At 35.4% G+C, this 24,910-nt stretch overlaps 1 protein-coding gene across 3 annotated transcripts in view; it reads left to right on the top strand.

Annotated features, from left to right (window-relative positions):
• LOC136024995 (tetratricopeptide repeat protein 39B-like) overlaps positions 1–24,910 on the top strand; it is a 139,130-nt gene that overhangs the window by 48,498 nt on the left and 65,722 nt on the right. Inside the window, exon 1 of one of the 3 annotated variants that reach the window (XM_065700614.1) lies at positions 6,183–6,377. The exons of the other annotated variants lie outside the window; for them this stretch is intronic. Coding sequence (XP_065556686.1) covers positions 6,205–6,377 — 173 coding nt within the window. The 5' untranslated portion in view covers positions 6,183–6,204. Of the gene's footprint in view, positions 1–6,182; positions 6,378–24,910 lie in introns of those variants that run through there. 3 annotated transcript variants of the gene reach the window in all.

The following is a 24,910-nucleotide window of genomic DNA, read 5'->3' as shown; positions in this document are numbered from 1 at the left end:
ATTAATGCTACCTCGCTCAAGACACTGTAATCTCTAAAACCGTGACGACCACACTGAGGGTATTTGTGCACTTGGTGGTTTATGCTTGTGACTCTTGGTATAGACACTGTGATGAAAGCAGTTTCGTGCTTATCGTTATGCTTGTGAAGTACGGAGTAGGGTTGGAAATGCTAATAACTCTTTTTAAATAAACTTGTCAATTTGGACAATTATTGGAGCCCTTGTCACATTGCCCCCCGCCCCCAAGATTTTGCTCTAGTTCTGGCTTAGCTTCCTGTCACCATCCCTTTAAGGGATTTTCACTTACGGAACAAGGAAAAGTCCCCTGGGTCCATTAATGACAAGTGTATATGAAAATTTAAAAATGCCATTACGTGTATGATCATGAAATGCTCCATAATGGTGGTTCTATAGCCCGAGACCTCTTATAAACAAGGAGCTAAAACATCTCTTCATGAACATGCAACAGCACGTACAATGCTGAGTTTTTTAGATTTTTTTTTTTTTAACTGCAGACTGATAAGTTAACTAAAGACGTCTCCTCTCTTTAACCGTCTCACTGTGTTTAACTAGCACGAAAACGAGCGAACCCTTCAAATAAAATGAACTATGCGAACCATGCATTTATTTAATGTTTTATTACATAAACGCTTCAGTTTATTTTATTCACAAAAATCTTTTTGTAGACTATCCAATAATTCGTGGTAACGAACTGTAGTAAGGAGTGACCCGGCCCAATAGTAGCTGAAACTCAGTAGCTGAAATTTTGATACCAATATATACACCAAAAGAATTGGATTTATATGCTGATTTTAAGTAAATAAATTTCATCAAGTTTAGTCTTACCCATCAAAGATTACGAGCCTGAGAAAATTTGTCTTATTTGAGAAAAAAAGAGAAACACACCCTAAACGTCATATTATCTTAATTAAATAAAAAAACTAGTTTTTTTAACTGAAAGTAAGGAACGACATTAAAACTTAAAACGAACAGAAATTACTCCGTATATGAAATGGGTTGTCCCCTCCGCAGTCCCTCGCTCTTTACGCTAAAGTTTTTAATTGTTTTAAAAAGTAGAATTGTGGCAAAGAGTCAAACTTTAGCGTAAAGAGCGAGGGACTGCGGAGGGGACAACCCATTTCATATACGGAGTAATTTCTGTTCGTTTTAAGTTTTAATGTCGCTCCTTACTTTCAGTTACAAAAACTAGTTTTTTTTAATTTAATTTCTGAACGTTTTTGAATTAATGCATGTTTGATTTTGGCTCTCCGCACATAAAATATTGAAATGAAATTAGTATATTAATTTTTTTTGGCTAAATGGCTTTCTCTTAGTTTTGATCAGACGATTTTGAGAAATAAGGGGTGGGGAAGGAGGCCTAGCTGCCCTCCAATTTTTCGGTTACTTAAAAAGCCACTAGAACTTTTAATTTTCAACGAAAGTTTTTATTAGTAAAAAATATACGTAACTTAAGAATTAACTTACGTAACAAGCTTTTATATTCTTATATTTTTATTATGTGTACGAGGGGGTTTGTACCCTCGTTAATACCTCGCTCTTTACACTAAATCGTAAGTTTTGTCCCAATTCTTTAAGAATGACCCCTGAATCAAAAAGGCCGTAGAATAAATAGTTGAAATTACTAAAAATATTTTAGCATAAAGAGCGAGGTATTTATATCCTCCTAAATACCTCGCTCTTTATGCTCAAGTATTTTTAGAACCCCTCATATGCCTAATAATCTCTGTTCGTTTTAAATTTCAATGCTATTCCTTACTTTCATTTGAAAAAAACGTTTTCATGTTTATTATTTCATTGTTATTTTTATAGTAATGCTGGAAAATCCTGCGCCCTTTTCATTGAATTTTTCTTCCCCCATGACAAATTCCTCAAAGGAAAGATCCTCCCACAAAGCCCTCTCCCATCAACCCCACCCCCCAAACCAAAAAATCCCCCTGAAAACGTCTGTGCACTTCCCAGTAACCATTACTATATGTAAACACTGGTCAAAGTTTGTAACTTGCAGCCCCTCCCCCAGCGATTGTGGGGGAGTAAGTCATTCCCAAAGACATAGTTATTATGGTTTTCGACTATGTGGGACAAAATGGCAATCTCAAAATTTTAATCTGTTTACTTTTGGAAAAAAATTAGCGTGGGAGGGGGCCTATTTGCCCTCCAATTTTTTTATCACTTAAAAAGGGCATTCCGTAAGAATGAGCCCTCTTGCGACACTCTAAGACCACTTGGTCAATACGATGACCCCTGGGAAAAAAAAAAAAAAACAACAAACAAACAAATAAACACGCACCTGTGATTTGTCTTCTGGCAAAAAATATGAAATTCCACTTTTTTTAGATAGGAACTTGAAATTTTTGCTATAGAGTTCTCTGATATGCCGAATGCGATAATGTGATTTTCGTTAAGATTCTATATCTTTTAGGGGGTGTTTCCCCCTTTTTTCGAAAATAGGGCAAATTTTCTCAGGCTCGTAACTTTTGATGGGTAAAACTAAACTTGATGAAACTTGAGCCGGGTCGCTCCTTACTACAGTTCTTTACCACGAACTGTTTTAAAAGAAAATAATTCGGTATTTCGGGGCTTCTGACATTGTTACTCCTTTGCGGAAGTTAGGCTCAAAATTGGAAAAGGATTATATTTTTTCTCTGGGCCCCTTCCACCTCTTAGTTCGTTTATTTTCCTGTTATTTTTCACCTGTTTTCGCTTTATAGTTGTGTTATCTCTTAGCAGTGCTTTCGTTTTTTGAGTTATGGTTGTGGTATATATGTTTTATCGCTCGTATAGTTGTGTTATTTTCAAATTATACTCCATAATAGAGAGGCTCCGAACACCCAACATTGTATATTAAGCTCTGAATTTGACGTTTTTTTCTAACGTGACCAGATTCGTCCTGCGCCCTTTTCATTGAATTTTTTCCCCATGACATATTTCTCCAAGGAAAGGGAGGAAACCCTCCCTCAACCCTACCCCCAAAACCAAAAAAATCCCCCTGAAAACGTCTGTACACCTCCCAATAACCATTATTATATGTAAACACTGGTTGAAGTTTGTAACTTGCAGCCCCTCCCCCAGGGACTGTGGGAGAGTAAGTCATCCCCAAATACATAGTTATTATGATTTTCGACTATGCTGAACAAAATGGCTATCTCAAAATTTTGATCCGTTGATTTTGGGAAAAAAATGAGCGTAGGAGGGGGCCTAGATGCCCTCCAATTTTTTTGGTCACTTAAGAAGGGCACTAGAACTTTTCATTTCCGTTAGAATGAGCCCTCTTGCGACATTCTAGGACCACTTGGTCGATACGATGACCCCTGGGAAAAACAAACAAACAAAAAAACAAATAAACACGAACCCGTGATTTGTCTTCTGGCAAAAAATGCAAAATTCCACATTTTTGTAGATAGGAGCTTGAAACTTCTACAGTAGGGTTCTCTGATACGCTGAATCTGATGGTGTCATTTTCGTTTAGATTTTACGACTTTTAATGGGTGTTTCCCCCTATCTTCTAAAATATGGCAAATTTTCTCAGGCTCGTAACTTTTGATGGGTAAGACTAAACTTGATGAAACTTATATATTTAAAATCAGCATTAAAATGCGATTCTTTTGATGTAGCTATTTATATCAAAATTCAATTTTTTAGAGTTTTGGTTACTATTGAGCCGGATCGCTCCTTACTACAGTTCGTTACCACGAACTGTTTGAATGCTAGAAAATCCTGTGCCCTTTTCATTGAATTTTTCTTCCCCCATGACAGATTCCTCCAAGGAAAGATCCTCCAACATAGCCCCTCCCGTCAGCCCCACCCCCAAACAAAATAAAATCCCCCTGAAAACGTCTGTACACTTCCCAATAACCATTACTATATGTAAACACTGGTCAAAGTTTGTAACTTTCACAAAGTTTGTAACTTCAGGGGTTTTTTCAAACCCTGCCCCAGGGATTGTGGGGGAGTAAGTCATCCCCAAAGACATAGTTATTATGGTTTTCGACTATGCTGAACAAAATGGCTATCTCAAAATTTTGATTTGTTGACTTTGGGAAACAAATGAGCGTGAGAGGGGGCCTAGATGCCCTCCAATTTTTTTGGTCACTTAAAAAGGGCACTAGAACTTTTCATTTCCGTTAGAATGAGCCCTCTTTCGACATTCTAGGACTACTTGGTCGATACGATGACCCCTGGGGAAAAGAAAAGAAAAAAAACAAACAAATAAACACGCACCCGTGATTTGTCTTCTGGCAAAAAATACAAAATTCCACATCTTTGTAGATAGGAGCTTGAAACTTCTACAGTATGGTTCTCTGATACGCTGAATCTGATGGTGTCATTTTCGTTAAGATTCTACGACTTTTAGGGGGTGTTTCCCCCTATTTTCTTAAATAAGGCGAATTTTCTCAGGCTCGTAACTTTTGATGGGTAAAACTAAACTTGATGAAACTTATATATTTAAAATCAGCATTAAAATGCGATTCTTTTGATGTAGCTATTGATATCAAAATTCAATTTTTTAGAGTTTTGGTTACTATTGAGCCGGGTCGCTCCTTACTACAGTTCGTTACCACGAACTGTTTGATGAAAATCACACTATCAGTTTCAGCGTATCAGAGAACCCTGATGTAAAGGTTTCAAGCTCCTATCTGCAAAAATGTGGAATTTTGTATTTTATGCCAGAAGAAAGATTACGGCTGCGTGTTTTTTTTTTCCTGGGATGATCGTATCGGCTCAGTGGTCCTAGAATGTCGCGAAAGAGCTCATTCTAACGGAAATTAAAAGTTCTAATGCCCTTTGTAAGTGACCAAAAAAATTGGAGGGCAACTATGTTCCCTCACACGGTCATTTTTCCCCAAAGTCACCGGATCAAAATTGAGATAGCCATTTTGTTCAACATAGTTGAAAATCTAATAAATATGTCTTTGGACGACTTAATCCTCCACAGTCCTCCGGGGGAAGGGCTGCAAGTTATTAACTTTGCCCATTGTTTACATATAGTATTGGTTATTGACGAAGTATACTAATGTTTTCAGGGGGGTTATTTTTCTGATGGGGGGGAGGGGGGTTGGGGGTTACGTGAGAGGATCTCTCCGTGGAGAAGTTATCATGGGGGAAGCGAATTTTCTTGAAGGGGGCGCCGGATTTTCCAGCATTATTAAAAAAAAAAAAAACAATGAGAAATTGAATAAAAAAATAAGTTTTTCCAGCTGAAAGTAAGGAGCAACATTAAAACTTAAGACGAACAGAAATTATTCCTTATATGAGGGGGTTCGTCTCCTCCTCAGTACATCGCTCTATACGCTACAAAATTCGAACTTTAGTGCAAAGAGGGAGCGAACCACCCCATATACGTAATGAAAGAATACGAATATAGAAGTTTGTTACGTAAGTTAATTTGTAAGTTATGTATATTTATTACTAATAAAAATGTTTGTAAATAGAATTGAAAGTTCTAGTGGCATTTTTAAGTAACCAAAGAAATTGGAGGGCAGCTATGCCCCCTCCCCCGCCCCCTTTATCTCAAAATCGTCAGATCAAATCTTTGAGAGGGCCATTTAGCCAAAAAAAAGGAAAATTAGTATGAAAATTTCATTTTAATTATTAATGTACGGTGAGCTAAAATCAAAACCTGCATTAATTCAAAAACGTTCAGAAATTAAATAGAAAAAAAAAAACGTTTTTTTAAATGAAAGTAAGGAGCGACATTAAAACTTAAAAGGAACAGAAATTATTCCGTATGTGAATGGGGCTGTCCTCTCCTCAACGCCCCGTTCTTTACGCTGAAGTTAGACTCTTTTTCGCAACTACTTTTTAAAACAATAAAAAACTTTAGCGTAAAGAGCAAGGTGTTGAGGAGGGGACAACCTCCTTCATATACGGAATAATCTCTAATCATTTTAAGTTTTAATGTCGCTCCTTACTTTCAGTTAAGAAAACGTGTTTTTTTGTTTAATATGAAATAAAAGATGGATTTTTTGCTAATCTTCTATAATTATTGAGAATTTGCACAATAACTCTGGGAGTAAGCCCAAACATAGCAAAAAATGATAACAATTACCTGACGACACAAAAATTAAATCTCTCTTTCAATCTCCTTCAATCGCAAAGATAATCAATATCTGATAAATTTTATTTGGGAAGATATTAAAAAGGGAATCTACAAAACCATAGTGTCATTTTTGAATTCGTTAAACAATGAACGGGTCATTCCGACGACGTGGCTCCACAGAAGAGCTCTACTCTGCCATTTATAGGAGCGTTTCTAATGGGATTACGTACTCACATGATGGAATTAATGTTGATTTTGATGATGATCAGTTTTTTGATGCCAGCGAAGAACTTGTAATGGAAAATGACGATGAAATCAAGTATGATTCTTTTCAACTTATATCCACAAACTAGCTCTGTCTTATTGGACCGATGTAAGAATAATTCTTCAGTTCTAGAATAGTAGTACGAATGACTGGACTCTAAAGAAAAGAACCAAGTTTTCCGAAAAATACAGTAAAAGTCTTATTTCGGCCGGGTCATTGTTGCTATCAATAGTAAAGACATCCTTACCTCCCATCGCCATCAACATCTTCAATAAATCCTTCCGTAGGTTAGCTAGTTCAATCTATCAACCAACAGGTGACGACAATGGCATCACTAAGCTGTAAGCAGATCAAGGCTGTGTCTTTACTATGGCTTTTTCAGGCGAGTTTGCCCGTGCTTTTTGACTTTTTCTTGCAGTTCTTGTCTCCATCGGCACTTTTTAAGACTCGGGGTGAAAATCGGGTGCATTTGAAGTGACTTTTTCTAGAAAAGCCAAACCCGGTGAACGAAAAGCTGTTTTCGCACGGCTATTTTAGCCTGAAAAAGACATAACAATTACGGGGATTAACAGAGGGTGGCTATGCACGAGAGGTGTCCCACTTTCAGAAACAATGCACGTCAGGTGGTACGTGTTAAGCGGGGTGGAACTATGCGGAACGCTTTGTGCAGAGACCCTTCGACTTTATAGTAACAAAGATTACACTTTCATCCGCTTTCAGTTTTAGCCTATTGTGAGAGTGGTAGGCTACTAACGGTTCTTATGACTAATTTTTAGAAATATATATTATGCGAAGAATTACTAGTTTTCTTCATCTTTAACGTCTTTTAGTCTTTTATGTTGGTTTTATAATCAGAGGAGTCTGTAATCTATGATATTATTTTATTATATTACTTTATAACAAGTGGAATTCGTTTCTGCTGGATTTTGTATTTTCTGTTTTCCTTTTGTTTCTTTTTGTACTTTTTTGTCCGTTTTTCGTTGAATTGTGGCTGGATTTTCCTATGTATTTCATGGATATTTAAGTAAGAAAATTATTGAAAAAAGCAGAGACCATTAACTATCCTTGGAGCACCTTAATAACTTTGTTGTCCATAATTCTTGTCGTGCCTGTTTTGTTTCTTTTTTTTTGTATAGTTTTGGATGTTTCTTTTTTTTACCCGGTTTCTGTTGAACTTCGATCGGGTTTTATAATGTATTCATTCTCATTCAAATTTTGGTTACCGATCTCACTATTGGAAATTGAAAGATATTGGAACACACAAACAGTGAAGTTTGTAGTGAGTTTCACTGTGCCCCCCATGACCTATTCTCCTTGGTCCTCTTCTGTTCTTAATATATATGAATGAAATCCATCGAGCCGTCTGTTCTGACGGTGGAATTTGGTTATTAGAAAAATTCAGGTTCAGGTTATTTATTTCCCAATCATAATCCCAATGCATAAAATTCTAAATATGCCAAGATCTGGCTGAGAGACAAGCTTATTTTGCACAGAAAAAAACAAGTAAAGAAATAAATGAATATGCAATCAAAATAATTGATTATCATAAATAGATTGACTATCTAAATATTTCTTAGATTGGAAATCTAAGTTAGATTTTGGGATTGGTTGACTGCTTTTTGTCCTAAAGCTACCAAACTAAAGCTACCAAAGAAATATTTGCAACATCTCGGTATAATGTTGGATTAAACATAAAATTTGTGTGAATCCACTGGAGATTCTGCGAATCAACCTTTGGGAGGTCCTATCTCCCAGTGTTGGAAACTTCCTAGACACAGGGCCAATAATCGACTAGCAAGGCCAAAGCCGTATGCAGGGAGGCTAGGGGGTTTGAACCCCATCCTGAAATGTTTATCCGACTCATGAAAACGTAACAAAAATAAATAATGTTTTGGCATTTTTAAGGTTTTTTTGTGTAAATCTCCCCCCTGAAAAAATCCTTTGTAATTCTCGAAAATACGGTCCTGAGTTGGGCTATTAATATTGGAGGTAAATTGGGCAAATTTACTATGGTCCCAGTGCCTAGGTCACCCCCTGCTCTTTAATTCAGCGGTTTTCATATGAATTAGAGAGAAACGGTTCCTGTAATATGGGATAGATATCCAAATATTCCTTAGACTATTATAGATAATATAGATATAGATAGAGATATAGAGATATAGATATAGAGATAGATAGATATATAGATATAATATATAGATAAGACTTTTTATGTTATTATGCTTGGGGGCTCTGCTTGGTCTGAAGAGTTCTCAACCCACTTGAAACTTCTGGGTGTTTCCCAAATTTCAGATGTACGTACTATTCGCAGAATTGGTAGTATACTTCAGAGCGTTGCATTTACCGATGGATCCATGCTATAGTATATTCATAATGATGCTTCAAGATGTTTTGTAGTATGTTTGTAGCAGCTGCTAATGTTCATAGGTGTATTAGACGAAACACGTTAGTGAGTATAGAAAGCTTATTAGAGTGCATACGAAGTCTAGTTTCGGTGTTTACCATGTTGTTTCCGTACTGTGATACGAGGCAGTATTTTTTCAAACAATTCGTGGTAACGAACTGTAGTAAGGAGCGACCCGGCTCAATAGTAACCGAAACTCTAAAAAATGGAATTTTGATGCCAATAGTTACATCAAAAGAATCGCATTTTAATGCCAATTTTAAATATACAAGTTTCATCAAGATTAGTTGTACCCATCAAAAGTTACAAGCCTGAGAAAATTTGCCTCATTTTAGAAAATAGGAGGAAACACCCCCTAAAAGTCATACGATCTTAACGAAAACCACACCATCAGATTCAGCGTATCAGAGAACCCTTTTGTAGAAGTTTCAAGCCCCTATCTACAAAAATGTGGAATTTCGCATTTTTTGCCAGAAGACAAATCACGGATGCGTGTTTATTTGTTTTTTTGTTTTGTTTTTTTCCCAGGGGTGATCGTATCGACTCAGTGGTCCTAGAATGTCGTTAAAGGGCTCATTCAAACGAAAATTAAAAGTTCTAGTGCCCTTTTTAAGTGACCAAAAAAATTGGAGGGCACTTAGACCCCTTCCCACGCTCATTTTTTCCCCAAAGTCACCGGATCAAAATTCTGAGACAGCCATTTTATTCACCATAGTTGAAAAACTTAATAACTATGTCTTTGGGGACGACTTACTCCCCCACATTCCCCGTGGGAGGGGCTGCAAGTTACAAACTTTGACCTGTTTTTACATATAGTAATGGTTACTGGGAAGTGTACGGACGTTTTCAGGGGAATTTTTTTTGGTTTGGGGGGAGAGCTGAAGGGCCGGGGGGTTGCGTGGGGGGATCTTTCCATGGAGGAACTTCTCATGGGGGAAGAGACTTTCAATGGAGGGGGCGCAGGATTTTCTAGCATTATTTAAAAAAACAATGAAAAATAAATATGAAAAGTTTTTTCTACTGAAAGTGAGGAGCAGCATTAAAACTTAAAACGAACAGAAATTATTACGCATATGAGGGGTTGACCTCCTCGTAATACCTCGCTCTTTACGCCAAAGTATTTTTAGTAATTTCAACTTTTATTCTACGGTCTTTGTGATTCAGGAATCATTCTTAAGGAATTGGGACAAAATTTAAGCTTTAGTGTAAAGAGCGAGGTATCGACGAGGGGTGAGCCCCCTCATATACGCAATAAAAACATACGAATATAGAAGTTCGCTACGTAACTTAATTCGTAAGTTACGTATATTTTTTATCTATTAAAACGCTCTTAAAAAATTAAATGCCGTTCTTAAAAAAATTATAGTTGCCCTTTTTTTAGTAATCAAAAATTGGAGGGCAACTAGGCCTCCTCAATCGCTCCTTTTTTCTCAAAATCTTGCGATTAAAACTATGAAAAAGCCATTTAGCCCCGGAAAAATTAATGTGCAAATTTCGTTTTAATTATTTATGTGTGGAGAGCCAAGATCAAAACATGCATTAATTCAAAAACGTCCAGAAATTAAACAAAAAAAACAAACAAGTTTTTTTAAATGAAAGTAAGGAGCGAGATTAAAACTTAAAACGAACAGAAATTACTCCGTATATGAAAGGGGCTTTTCCTCCTCAACGCCCCGCTCTTTACGCTAAGGTTTTTCACTGTTTTAAAATGTAGAGTTAAGAAAAAGAGTTAAGAGAGACTTTAGCGTAAAGAGCGGGGCGTTGAGGAGGAAAAGCCCCTTTCATATACGGAGTAATTTCTGTTCGTTTTAAGTTTTAATCTCGCTCCTTACTTTCATTTAAATGAACTTGTTTTTTTTTGTTTTATTTATCAACAAGGTTGAAAGGCCTGCCTTCAGTGGGTGGTTGAGAAACAGTTATGCAGGCGTACAAATTCGGATTTTTTTCGAATAGTTCTCATTAGATCTTTCCTTTAATGTCTGGTGATTTGCCTAGATCATTATTAATCTTTATCGACCTAGTTACTAAAACAGGCTTTAAGACAAACGTGGTAAGAAGCGATATCATGCAAGAATAAGACACAAGGCTCTTTGTTGGCCGATTAGAGCCCTTACTTCAGATGAATGACAATCAGGGCCGGCCTTTCCTTGTTGGATCTGTATATTGGTGTTCATTGGTCTTGTAATTTCACGATGCGGGCTTAATTAATAGAACAGGCTTTAAGAAGAATGTGGTAGAAAATTACATTATCTAATAAGAAAACACGTGGCTCTTTATTGACCGATTTAAGCCCACAATTTAGATAAACAGAAATATAGAAATGGCCTTTTTTTATTTGATTTGCCTATTGTTCCTTATTTATCCTGACAATATGATGTAGTTCCTAGAACAGCCTATAAGAAAAACATTCTGAGACGAGATATTATATAAGAAGAAAGCACTCGGATCTGTTCTGACAGATTAAATCCCAAAATCCAGATGATCGAAGATACAGGGATGGTACCTCTGTATTTAATTTGTCTGTTGGTGCTTATTAATCTTGGTAGCTCACGGTGCAGTCTAGCTGCTATAATAGGGTTTAAGAAAAAAAAGGGGAAACTAAAATTTGTGAATTGGGACATAATTTCTTGAAAAGGTCGCTACGAAAACTCCCCAAGTTTGACCAGTTAGTTAGCGATTACATAGCTCAATTTATGCCACATATTAGTGAAGACCAAAAGTGAAGAAGCCACTCAAAGAAGATAAACCATTCCCCGATAAAAATAGACCATCGAAGTATGCAGCATTTTATCTTGAAAATTGCTCTTATACGTTGTCTATTGTGTTTACAAGCTCGAGGAATTTTTCTGTAAATTTTTAGCACAGGTATTGTAAGAGCGGAGTATGCGGGGTTCGGGGTGAAACATACCCTTTGCTGTCCTGTTGTTCTCGGTCCTGTGTGTTAGAATATGTAAGATGGCGTGTATTTAATGGGGATAATAAGAAACTAAACTAATATAATCACTGAAGACTATTTAATGATTTTTAATATGAAGGCTTCAAGACAAGAGTTGATGACTTGAAGACGAGAGTTGATGAATTGAAGACGAGAGTTGATGATTTGAACACAAGAGTAGATTTAGAGATTTATTAAATATAAAAAAACTAGTTTTTTCAACTGAAAGTAAGGAACGACATTGAAACTTAAAACGAACAGAAATTACTCCGTACATGAAAGGGGCTCTTCCCTCCTAAACGCCCCGCTCTTTACGCTAAAGTTTGACCCTTTCTCACTGCTCTACTTTTTAAACAATAAAACAAAAACTTTAGCATAAAGAGCGGTGCGCTTAGGAGGGCTTGCTGCCCTACTGTTCTAGTCCCTTTTGGATTCACTTCGTAAGATCATGTATACTTAGTATGGTTAGTACTGAACGCCACCAAATCAGCACTGAAGCAATAGTGACAAAAGGCAATGAGTGAAAAAGTGCTAGGACTAGGAATATTAAAAATTACTAGTAATGCCACTCTGCCCCTGACACTGCAACTGTCAAAACATGGATTTCCTTATTGAGGTTGCTCATACTCCTCACGGCTTATGCTTGCGATTCTTTCATGTAGCCCCTTTGTGAAGAAAGTTCTACGCCAATTGCCACTGTCGTGAAGCATATAGCAGGGGTGGGAAATGTCGCTTACTTCTACCATCTTTAAAGGGAATTCTCATTTAAGGGACAAAAAGAAGTCTCTAGATGCCATATATGGTAAGTTTACTTGAAGGCTTAGGATTTTTACTGAGTTTTATTGCCAAAGATTGATCTATAAAGGTAGTTTTCTTAACCAGCCCTTCTTGAGATCCAGGAGATGTAGCCTCTAGAAACGTTTTGGAGTTTCTAGAAAAGAAACTCTTAGGAACATTTGCGTTTGCGGTCGCAAAACAAGGATTAGACACTCTAGAGACGAGTCTTCTCTTGATTCCTCTAACGACATTCGACCAGCACGAAAACAAGCACACCTCTCCAATACCGCAAAAAAAAAGCATTACCAAGCAGGAATCTTTGTGAGAAATGTACTGTGACCTTTCTCTAGGAACCCTCCCCCAAAGTCTTAAGTTACAAAATTATGACTCATAAACGAGACTTTTTGGTGCAATTATCTCCCCCGCCTCCTACTGTAATAAAAATTATCTGGTAATACTGTTAGATTAAAATTAACTTTAAATTATTGCTATTAATTATTGTTAAGCATAAATTACTAGTCGTTTTTGTTATTACGAATGATTATTCTCATTAGACGAATATTACTAATGATTAATTCTCTCACGAATTAGTTCTATTTTATCGGGCATTTGTTTGTGTTCTATTTTCGCAATTTTTATTTTTTTATTCTTTGATTCTTTGTATTTGGAACGGTGGTAGTATAAATGACTTATCTATAAAGCCTATTTTCTTGCTGACCAGAAGCTCCGCCGAAATGTTGTCGGTAATGTATAGAGGCGGTTTTAGAGGGGGGGGGGTGTAGCAAAATTTGGTAAAAAAAACATTGTGAAAATTTTGTAGGAGACAGGGAAGGGCGAGCGCTAACCAAGATTTTGCCCCGGGCGTAAGGGAGGCCAGAACCGTCACTACTATTGTAAGAATAATTATCTGTGGCAAGACCGTTTCTGGTTCTCAAAACCGGGTAGTATTTTTGCGAAAACGCTAGGGGCCTCTATTTTCGCGGTAACCTGGGTTTGTTTGTCATACTAACCAATAGCCTCCACGTCTTGTACCTACTTACCCATTGTTTTCTTGGTAATCAAGAAGCTGATTTTTGCTTCGGTCAGACAAGCGGTCCTGGGATATTTGAAATGCATCATGTCACTCTTCCTTGTCTTGGTCTGCCTCGCGGTCTTCCGCGCTAGCAAAATGATGTCTCAACAGCATTAATGCATATTTTGTGTTGAAGTTAAGACTATACCAACCAATGCTCCCTCTTCTGACATGTATTTTCGCGCAAGTCCACTACGGTTCTGTGAACCGATGATGCATTTGCTTGTAGCTAGTTTACCACATAAAACGAACACTGTTTGGGCTGAACTTATGTTCAGTGTCAAACACAGTATAAATATTAAACAGTATCCCAAATTTTCAAAATTGCCTGGGTTACCAAAGCCAAAACCTAATTTTGGATTACTGCCAAAACTATGGTCAACTAGGAACAAGAAGTGCGAAAATGGGCCCCAATGAGAGAAAACCTCTCCAAAGTAATCTACCAACCAAGTAGTGAAGACTATGGCCCTCATTATTCAGTTCTAAGTAAAAGACAGAGGGTGGGTCTACCTTAACGAACATTGGTGGCTTTACATATTTGTATTGTTCATGCTTTACAAGACTAAAATTGTCCTCCGAGAACAGTTGATTCCCTCTGATAAAAGACTAACTTATCGTTTATGCAAGAATTTTGTTTGAACGCAGAAAAAAAGAAAAAGATATTTGTAAGAACCTTAAATAAACGTGAACTGTTGAAAAATTGCTTAGTCAAAAGTAACTGCAACTTACACAGTGCTTCAGTTTCTGCAGTTTCTCCTTTCGATCAATTTTTTACTAAGTTCAGGCTAAAATCTTTCTATATTTCTTCAATATTCTTATTGCTTAAGGCTTGTTTGGATTTTATTACTTTTAACCTTTTTTTTTCTCTTTTTGTTAGTGCAGCCTCATCTAATCAAAAATGCCCTCGGCCCCAGGAACCCAAGAAAAAAACTTGCTTATATTAATCATATATTCTGAAACAGACATTTGCTGTTCCAAAAACAAAAGGGTATATCTTTTATCCTCAGAATCTTATAAGGGAGCCATAATAATTTTTTATGAGGGCAGTTTTTTGTTAGGTAGTTTTTGTTAGTGTAGCATAGGCTATAGACATAAAATTACATAGAGCAGCGATTCGATGTCGGTTTTGGGCAATGTCCTATTTCGGCATTTTTCGTCTGGAGTTTTTGATTATTTTATTTAAAAAATTTCTTTACTTCAGTTTTGCAGCTAAAAATTTTAAATGAAAATGTGTCCTTTTATTCCGTACTTTAATCATTAAACTATCACAAAATGGCTGGTGGTGACTTCCTTTCGTCTTATGCCTTCTACATAAAAATTTTTATATTAGGTCCTAATATGGTGAGCTTAGCCTCGATTTCGTCATTTAATGATATTAAATAAAAAAAACAAGTTTTTTGAAATGAAAGTAAGGAGCGACATTAAAACTTAAAACAAACAGAAATTATTCCGTATATGAAAGGGGCTTTTCCTCCTCGACATCCCGCTCTTTACGCTAAAGTTTTTTATTGTTTTAAAAAGTAGAGCTGCGAGAAAAAATCAAACTTTAGCGCAAGGAGCGGGGTGTCGAGGAGGAAAACCCCTTTCATATACGGAGTAATTTCTGTTCGTTTTAAGTTTTAATGTCGCTCCTTACTTTCATTTCAAAAAACTGGTTTTTTTTTATTTAATTTCTGAAAGTTTTTGAATTAATGCATGTCTGATTATGGCTCTCCGTACATAAATTATTAAAATGAAATTTGCATATTAATTCTTTTTTTGGCTAAATGGCTTTCTCTTATTTTGGATCAGACGATTTTGAGAAATAAGGGGTGGGGAAGGAGGCCTAGTTGCCCTCAATATTTCGGCTACTTAAAAAGGCAACTAGAACTTTTAATTTTTAACGAACGTTTTATTAGTAAAAAATATACGTAACTTAAGAATTAACATACGTAGCAAACTTTTATATTCTTACATTTTTGATTATATATATGAGGGGGTTTGTCCCCTCGTTAATACCTCGCTCTTCACACTAAATCTTAAGTTTTGTCCCAATTCTTTAAGAATTGGCCCCTGAATCAGAAAGGCCGTAGAATAAATAGTTGAAATTTCTAAAAATAATTTAGCATAAAGAGCGAAGTATTTATCTCCTCCTAAATACTTCGCTCTTTATGCTAAAGTATTTTTAAAACCCCTCATATGCGTAATAATCTCTGTTTGTTTTAAGTTTTAATGCTTCTCCTTACTTTCAATTGAAAAAACTTTTTCATATTTATATTTTCATTTTTTTTTAATAGTAATGCTAGAAAATCCTGCGTCCTTTTCATTGAATTTCTCTTCTTCCATGAAATATTCCTCCAAGGAAAGATCCTCCCATATAGCCCCCTCCCCTGAACCCCACACCCAAACCGAAAAAATCCCCCTGAAAACGTCGGTACACTTCCCAATAACCATTACTGTATGTAAACATTGGCCAAAGTTTGTAACTTGCAGCCCCTCCCCCAGGGACTGTGGGGGGGGGGGTAAGTCATCCCCAAAGACATAGTTATTATGGTTTTCGGAGGGGGCCTAGGTGCCCTCCAATTTTTTTGGTCACTTAAAAAGGGCACTAGAACTTTTCATTTCCGTTAGAATGAGCCCTCTTGCAATACTTTAGGACCACTTGGTCGATACGATGACCCCTGGGGAAAACAAAAAAAAAAAACAAAAAACAAACAGACAAATAAACACGCACCCATGATTTGTCTTGGTAAAAAATACGAAATCCCACATTTTTGTAGATTACACCTTGAAATTTTTTCTATAGGGTTCTCTGATATGCTGAATGCGAAGGTGTGATTTTCGTTAAGATCCTATGACTTTTAGGAGTGTTTCCCCCTATTTTCCAAAATGAGACAAATTTTCTCAGGTTCGTAACTTTTGATAACAAAGACTAAATTTTATGAAACTTATATATTTAAAATCAGCATAAAAATCCAATTCTTTTGATATATGTTTTAGCATCGAAATTCCGTTTTTTAGAGTTTCGTTTAATATTAAGCCGGGTCGCTCCTTACTACATTTCGTTACCACGAACTGTTTGATCTAATCAATTTCTGTTTGAAGCCAAAGTTTGTCTAATTAAAGTATAATCAAATTCAAAGTTTGACTGTTTGTCCCGGTTTTTGAAGTACGACTCTTGAAACACAAGCGTCGTTGAATTAGAATAGGAAGCTTTTTAAAAAAGTAGTTGCGAAAAAGAGTCTAACTTTTGCGTGAATAGCAGGGTATTGGAGAGGGGACATTCCCTTCACATACGGAATAATTTATGTGAGTTTTGAGTTTTAATGTTGCCCTTTATTTTCAGTTGGGGAAACTTGGTTTCTTATTTGATGTCCGTAAGGCTTTAGCTGTTTTTTATTCATCATCTTGCAACCATTCAATTCTTTAAGATTCTATGACTTTTAAGGGGTGTTTCCCCCTATTTTCTAAAATAAGGCAAATTGTCTCAGACTCGTAACTTTTGATATGTAAGACTAAACTTGATGAAACTTATATAATTAAAATCAGCATTAAAATGCAATTCTTTTGATGTAATTATTGGTATCAAAATTATGTTTTTTAGAATTTCGGTTACTATTGAGCCGTGTCGCTCCTTACTGCAGTTCGTTACCACGAACTGTTTGATTATTTCTCCTCATACTATTTGATATTCAAGGTACGTGATATATACGAGTTTTGTAGTTTCGACATTGCATGTATTTATTGGTTTTGCTTTGGTGATCTAAAAACTTTTTAAAACTTCTTCGCATGCTGACCAATGGTTTTCGTAGTGCAGGTACTGATCTCCAGATTCGCTGCCATCGGCCGGGAGTGCAATGCGGGATTGGGGCAAATTATCCGAGTTTCCCGCGTTCCTCCCCATATTTCTCCAGGTGCCTATTTAGAGCTGGATCGACTCTGGCTGATCTTACAGAGTCACACTGTGGACTCCCGCTCAAAACCAAATAACCAGCGACCCCAGGACTTGAACCCCTGTCCTCACGGACAAAGTATTTTAAGTTGACATAGAATAAGTTTGGTGCTACTCATATTTTGAAATTGAAAATTTGGATTTAAAGTTGAAAAAGAGGTTTATTTGCAGTTAGGTCCTCATAATCGTCTCGTTCAATAGCTCTGATGCATTAAATTTTGTAATTCTGTCGTAGAGAGTGTATACTTGTTTATTTTCAACATTTTTCCCTTATATATGCTATTCCACTTATTCTTCCTTATATATTGGGTTTAGAAATAAATTATTGTTAGAAAAATTTTTCTCCCTTACGGCCTACCAAAATACTTCCATGTTCCATCTTTGGACAAGGGCGTTACGTAAGGGGGAGGGGACATCCCCCAATGTTCTCAGACAGTCGGTAAAACATTTTTATGACGTTAATGGGCTATGGAAATAAATTAAGTAAAATTAATGAAAGAAAATCAGTTGATGAAAAAGTTAAGTAATTTCAATAGTAATATCACCCAACTTGGTCGGTAAAAATGATCAGGCAGTCGGTAAAATCCATTACCACCATTGAACATTTTAATTATCGATGCCTCTGCCTGGGGGATGTAGGAAATGTAGAATAAAGGCGGCCTTTTTGATAAGAGGTACTGACGGAAACATTCTAAGTCCTCGTGTCCCATAATGAATTCATCTCCCCAATCAAATATGACCAGTGGATGAAAATGTCCCAGAGGATTTTTTCGATATCTAGTTCACATTTAAAAAAAAAGTATCATGTAATAAAGGATTATTTTTAAAGAAGTTTTTTACCGAATTATTTTTTAAGTAGTTTTTATAGGAATATTTTTTGAATAAGCTATATTGTTTTTAAGCGCGATGATATAATAGTTGATAGTTGTTTAATCGTGTAGGTTGTAATAGATATGCCAGCTCTTTACGCTGTGTACCATTTTGATACCTGTTTTGAAGCAATCTACGGTTTTCTGTGATGTTTACTGTATTTTGCTTCTTATAAAAAGAAGTGAAAGCTTTAGAAATATGATAGTTCGAAAATGTTTTATTTCTGACTGTAGCTACGGTTTTAGGGGAAGGGGGCACTTGCCCCGGCTGTGGAAATTTGGGGGCGCAAAATTTAAATAAATAATCTAACGGTTATTGCGTAGATAAAATCTTTGGAATTTTATTTTTATTGAAATAGAATAGAGGGTGCAGTTGGCAGTAAACAGAAGCAAATTGAATCCAAAATTTCTATTTTTGCCATATTTTCGTAACATTTCCTTTCAATTAACAGTAAGTAGATCGAATTTAAATAATTTTAGACGTGAAGAATTAGAAGCAATCATTTAAGATGAGATAATTAATAATTTTGCAGAGGCTAAAGTAAAGAAAGTCCGATTTAAATAAATATGAAATTTTATTGATAAATTAAAATTATGTTATTAAATATCTTTTTTTTAAATTTGGCTTGAAAATTTTTAGGAGACTGGATAGGGGGCGCTAATCAAGATTTTGCCCCGGGCGAAAGAGAGACCAGAACCACCACTGTCTGACTTACCTTTTATTTTTGCTTAACCTCTTAGAATTGTGTCTTACTGAGGATTATTTTATGTCTGAATCTTCTTCTTGAGAAAGCAGTAGTTTTTGGTAAAAGAAAAACGATAGATTGACGAATTTGCTAATACGATAATTCGAGGAAATCCGCCTATGTGAAATCCGACTCCCGTTTGTGTTCTGCCAATTCTGCCATAGCTGAACCTTGTACGAATTTCATGGTTCTGGTTTAAAAATAGAGAATAAGAGTAAAGTAGTGATTAGAGGTTAGAAAAACGTTAAAGGTTAAGAAATTGAGGCTATATGTTAGAAAATAGAGGTTAAAGACTAGAAAATAGAGGCTTGAGGCTAGAAAATAGAGTTCTTAAAAAGCTTTGACTATTTCTCATTGAAATAACTTGTCACTTTGTCGTAAATTCTCTTTGTCTCCTTTGAAATCTCCTTTTTAATATCCTTAGTAATTTGAAATCCCGATTGTTTTCTACTGTAATAAGATTCATATTTAAGTAGTCTTTGCAACACTCTTAAGGGTTGTGTTTCCTGTAAAACTTGTACCAAAGGGACAACATACTTCTATCACTGGATTCATTGGTTTCAGGTCTGTGCATTTACCAGAGCAAAACTATGATTTTTTTGCTAAATTTTCTGAATTTATGTATCCAACAGTATATTATTTTAAAATACACAAAAAGCACGCCCTGCTTCGGATTCTCCTTCAAATGAATAAAATCTATAGGATTGAAATGAAACTTGAAGTTTAATAGTAAAATGTAAACTTTTTACTTATTATTGTTGATATATTTGTGGTGAACTAAAATTATTAGTTATGTTATCATATTAGTTTGTATTAGTTAGTTGTATTATTGTTTGTATTATTAGTTTTGTATTATCACAAAATACGCAAAAAAGCACGCCCTTCTTCGGATTCTCCTTCAAATGAATAAAATCTATAAAATTGAAATGAAACTTTAAGTTTAATAGTAAATTGTAAACTTTTTACTTATTATTGTTTATATATTTGTGGTGAACTAAAATTATTAGTTTATGTTATCACATTAGTTTGCATTAGTTAGTTGTATTATTGTTCGTATTATTAGTTTTGTATTATCACAAAATACACGAAAAAGCACGCCCCTTCCCATAAGGCTCCATAGCCAGGGGAAAGGGAAAGAAAGAGAAAAAAATACATCGTAAAGTAATCAGTAGAATATATTTCACTAATAACTGTTTGACCACGTAATACGAGAAACCATACCGCAATGCTTACGCCTTGAAAATAATACGAATCTGACCAGTACAGGCCAACCCCCAGCCAGCAATGTCTTTCATAATACCGTAACATAACTAATAATTAAAGTTCACCACAAATATATCAACAATAATAAGTAAAAAGTTTACAATTTACTATTAAAATTAAAGTGTCATTTCAATCCTATAGATTAAATTCATCTGAAGGAGAATCCAAGTGAATTTTAAAAATAAAATTCGGTAGATAGGTTATGCTGAATATCAGTTAATGAATTGCAGTAAAACTATCTTCTTTCATTGAAACGTTAAAACAGAGTACTAAACAGGGAGTTTAGATAATGTTTTGTTGATTGCTTATAAAGAATTTTTCGTAAGCAGCGATCATGGGATTGGCAGTGGCTACAAGAAATAAGTTTCTGCACAAGAGCTCCCAAATGTGCCCAGAGCAAGCCGACGATTACTTCAAGATGCATCCCGACTTTTTTTTTATTCAGGAGAAGTAATCCTAAAAGAAAATCGAAAAGCTCCATTTAAAACTCAACAATGCTATTTTAAAGCAAGAAGCAGAGAACTATCAATGGAAGAAGCATCTGTCATGCTCATTGGTCCTGTTTTGCATGAAGTGGAGAATAAAATTGAAACACCTTGTGATCCCTTGTCCACCGTTCTTTATGAAGATGGTAACCTAAGAAATGCTATTAGAAATTCTCTAATAGAGAAGTCTAATAAAGAGAGAAAATCATTCATATTTGAAAAGCTGTCAAATTTAAAGAGACATTCACCATTTCTGGTGAAGCAGTATGTCGAATCGAAACATGATTATAATGTGCAAAACTTCAAGGTGTAGCTCCAAAAAACTCAACTGACGGTGATGTGGGGGAGATTACGGAGCAATTATTTAGTTCCTACATCGCTATCCTCTTTTATTTCTTAATATGCTTTGTCTGTGTTAATATGCTCTATCTTTCTACATGAATTTTACTTTGGATTGTGAAAACTCAGATAGTGGTAATGATAAACATCTGTTGAAGCTGAAGAAGTGTTCTTCTCGGTTTATAGCTATCGTTAATCAGATGTTGTCATTGCCGACAGGCGGTCTTCCTTTGGAACTTCGACAGTTGACCCTCTTAAATTAAAAGTGACATTAATATACGTCTTTGATGGTTCCAATAGTCTAGATTTTTGATTTGCCTTATGTCGTGGAAAGGTTGTTCTTACCCGCTTGGTATTGAACAGGTGATGACTTTGGCCGCAATAGCATCATTATCAACGTTAGTAGGGTTTGATTATGTAGTTGTATTTGAAGTGATAAGTAAAACATTACACCGTTATAAGTAACAAGTAAATCGTTTGAAATGATTGTCAATATGAATAATAAAAATTCTTCATAACTCTTTCTTTTAGCAGTGGTTTCGGTAAATTTGGAGACATTTCCATTACTGAGCTATGAATTATGTGAACATACTGATTGATGCCTTTATTATGCTTTTCCGAATATAATAGTCGCTTTAGTCGGAAATTAAATTTTAAGTCCTTTTTGAACCTTTAAAGATGGTACCCTTTTCTCATTTTTGCTGAAAGAAAAGGGTTAAAATTTTGACTAACAATTTGTTATTTAATCATAAATTCAATTTTTAAAACTATATTCCACAGGTATTGATTCACCTTGATACACTGTATGTCTTCTAATTTTATTATGTTTACTTTGTACGGTCAGCCCTTTTCATCCTGCTAAAGGTTGTGTTTTCTAAGTGCTAAACGTTGTCAAAATATCAAAACTCATAGAAGGTGTTGATAGATTTCAACGGCGTAAAACAAATATTGTAAAATTATATGATTTTTAAATTCTTTATCCAATTTGATCGCGAAAAATCAATGCCTGTAGATTATAACATTAACAAAATAAATTTATAATCAAATAGTAAGTTTCTGACCAATATTTTAACCCTTTTCGATTGTCAAAAGTGAGAGAAAAGGGCTTTAAATTGAATTTCCCAGTAAAGCGACTATTACCGTATATCCAGAAAGAGCATAAAAAGGCGTTGTGGTGTTTCACCTAGTTCGTAGGTCTGTAATGGAAAGGTCTTCAATTTTACCGTAATCTAGCTTTCGAGTAACTTCAAAAAGAGAACTTCAAAGCTTCCATGATCTTATAATTTATGTACCCTGTATACGTTTTTGGAATATTTTTTTTTTACTCCCACGGTCTAGGCTTTTTAACCTAAGATGACAATTTTGATGCCATTCAATAGCTGACATTCAGTTTTATCCATTTGTGTAATTACTTTGTTGAATTTACTTACATTTTCCTTAGGTGCGAAACAGGTTGAAAGGGTTGTGAAAACACGAAAATAGGAAAATTTTTCTTTTTTAAAAAGAAAATCAATACCATTCTATAAGAAGAATTAAATAAAAAAAAACAAGTTTTTTTAACTGAAAGTAAGAAGCGACATTAAAACTTAAAACGACCAGAAATTACTTCGTATATGAAAGAGGCTGCTTCCTCATCAACGCCCCGCTCTTTACGCTAAAGTTTTTTTACTGTTTTAAAAAGAAGAATTGAGAGAAAGAGTCAAACTTTAGCGTAAAGAGCGGGGCGTTGATGAGGAAGCAGCCTCTTTCATATACGAAGTAATTTCTGGTCGTTTTAAGTTTTAATGTCGCTCCTTACTTTCAGTTAAAAAACTTGTTTTTTTTATTTAATTTCTGAACATTTTTGAATCAATGCATGCTTTGATTTTGGCTCTCCGCAGAGGAATAATTAAAACAAAATTTGCATTTTTTTTTTTGGCTAAATGGCTCTCATAATTTTGATCGAATGATTTTGGGAAAAAAAGAACGGGGGAGGAAGTCTAGTTGCCCTCCGATTTTTTTGTTAATTAAAAGGGCAATTAGAATTTTTAATTTTTTACGAATATTTTTATTAGTAAAAGATTTACGTAACTTATAAATTAGCTTACGTAAAGAACTTTTGTATTCTCATATTTTTATTACATATATGAGGGGGTTCGCTCCCTTGTCAGATCCTCGCTCTTTACACTAAAGCTTAAATTTTGTCCCAATTCATTAAGAATGACCCCAGAATCACAAAAGCCGTGGAATAAATAGTTGAAATTACTAAAAATACTTTAGCGTAAAGAGCGAGGTATTAGGAGGAGGTGAGCCCCTCAAATGGGTAATAATTTATGTTTGTTTTAAGTTTTAATGCTGCTCCTTACTTCCAGCTGAAAGAACTTTTTCATATTTATTTTTTCATTTTTTTTTTTAAATAATGCTTGTAAATCCTGCGCTCCTTTCATGGAGATTTTCTTCCCCCATGACAAATTATCGATGGAAAGTTCCCCCAGCATATCCCCCTCTTCTCAACCCCTCCCCCAACCAAAAAAACCATCCTGAAAACGCCTGTACACTTCCCAATAACCATTACTATATGTAAGCACTGGTCAAAGTTTGTAACTTGTTGCCCCTCCCACGGGGACTGTGGGGGAGTAAGTCGTCCCCAAAGACATAGTTATAAGGTTTTTCGACTATGCTGAATAAAATGGCTATCTCAGAATTTTGATCCGTTGACTTTGGTAAAATAATTAGCGTGGGAGGGGGCCTAGGTACCCTCCAATTTTTTCGGTCACTTAAAAAGGGCACTAGAACTTTTCATTTCCGTTAGAATGAGCCCTCTTGCAACATTTTAGGACAACTTGGTCGATACGATCACCCCTGGGAAAAAAAAACAAAAAAAAAAAAATAAAAAAAAAAAATAAACACGCATCCGTGATCTGCCTTCTGGCAAAAAATACAAAATTCCGAATTTTTGTAGATAGGAGCTTGAAACTTCTACAGTAGGGTTCTCTGATACGCTGAATCTGATGGTGTGATTTTCGTCAAGATTCTATGACTTCTAGGGGGCTTTTCCCCCTATTTTCTAAAATAACGCAAATTTTCTCAGGCTGGTAACTTTAGATGGGTAAGACTAAACTTGATGAAACTTATATATTTAAAATCAGCATTAAAATGTGATTCTTTTGATTTAGGTATTGGTATCAAAATTCCATTTTTTAGAGTTTTGGTTACTATTGAGCCGGGTCGCTCCTTACTACAGTTCGTTACCACGAACTGTTTGATTACTGGCAGCGCAATAGCGCTGCCTAAGTAAAGAGAGACGTGAGCACAATTTATCATTTATTCATATATATTTTTTTAGACCGGGGTACTTCGTATAGAATGAGTTGTCGTAGAAACTTCGAATGGGGTCATTCGGTTGGAAATTGAAAGGGCTAGTGCCCTTTAATTGTCGAAAATGATTGGAGGGCAACTGTCCCCCCCCCTACGCCCATCATTTCCATATATAATTCATAACAAGCAAAAATTAACATGAGTAGGGCTGACAACTCACATGCCTTCTCAAGACCAGAACATAATTTGTTCTTTACTGAAAACACAATACATTTATAATGTTTTCACTTGTTTTTACTTTAATAAATAAAGAGTAATTAAAAATTCAAGGAATAAATATCTATATACATATTTTAAACTGGCAATCCACGGTCATTTGTTTTTGTTTTTTTTCAGAAAAGTGCAAATTATGTTTTGATCTTGAAAAGGCTTGAGGGTTGTCAGTCCTACTCATGTTAAGCTTTGCTTT

This window comes from Artemia franciscana, chromosome 1 (assembly GCF_032884065.1).
Source record: "Artemia franciscana chromosome 1, ASM3288406v1, whole genome shotgun sequence".
NCBI classification, from domain to species: Eukaryota; Metazoa; Arthropoda; class Branchiopoda; order Anostraca; family Artemiidae; genus Artemia; species Artemia franciscana.
Note: the sequence above shows the minus strand (reverse complement) of the source record. Positions and strands in the feature narration are given on the sequence as shown.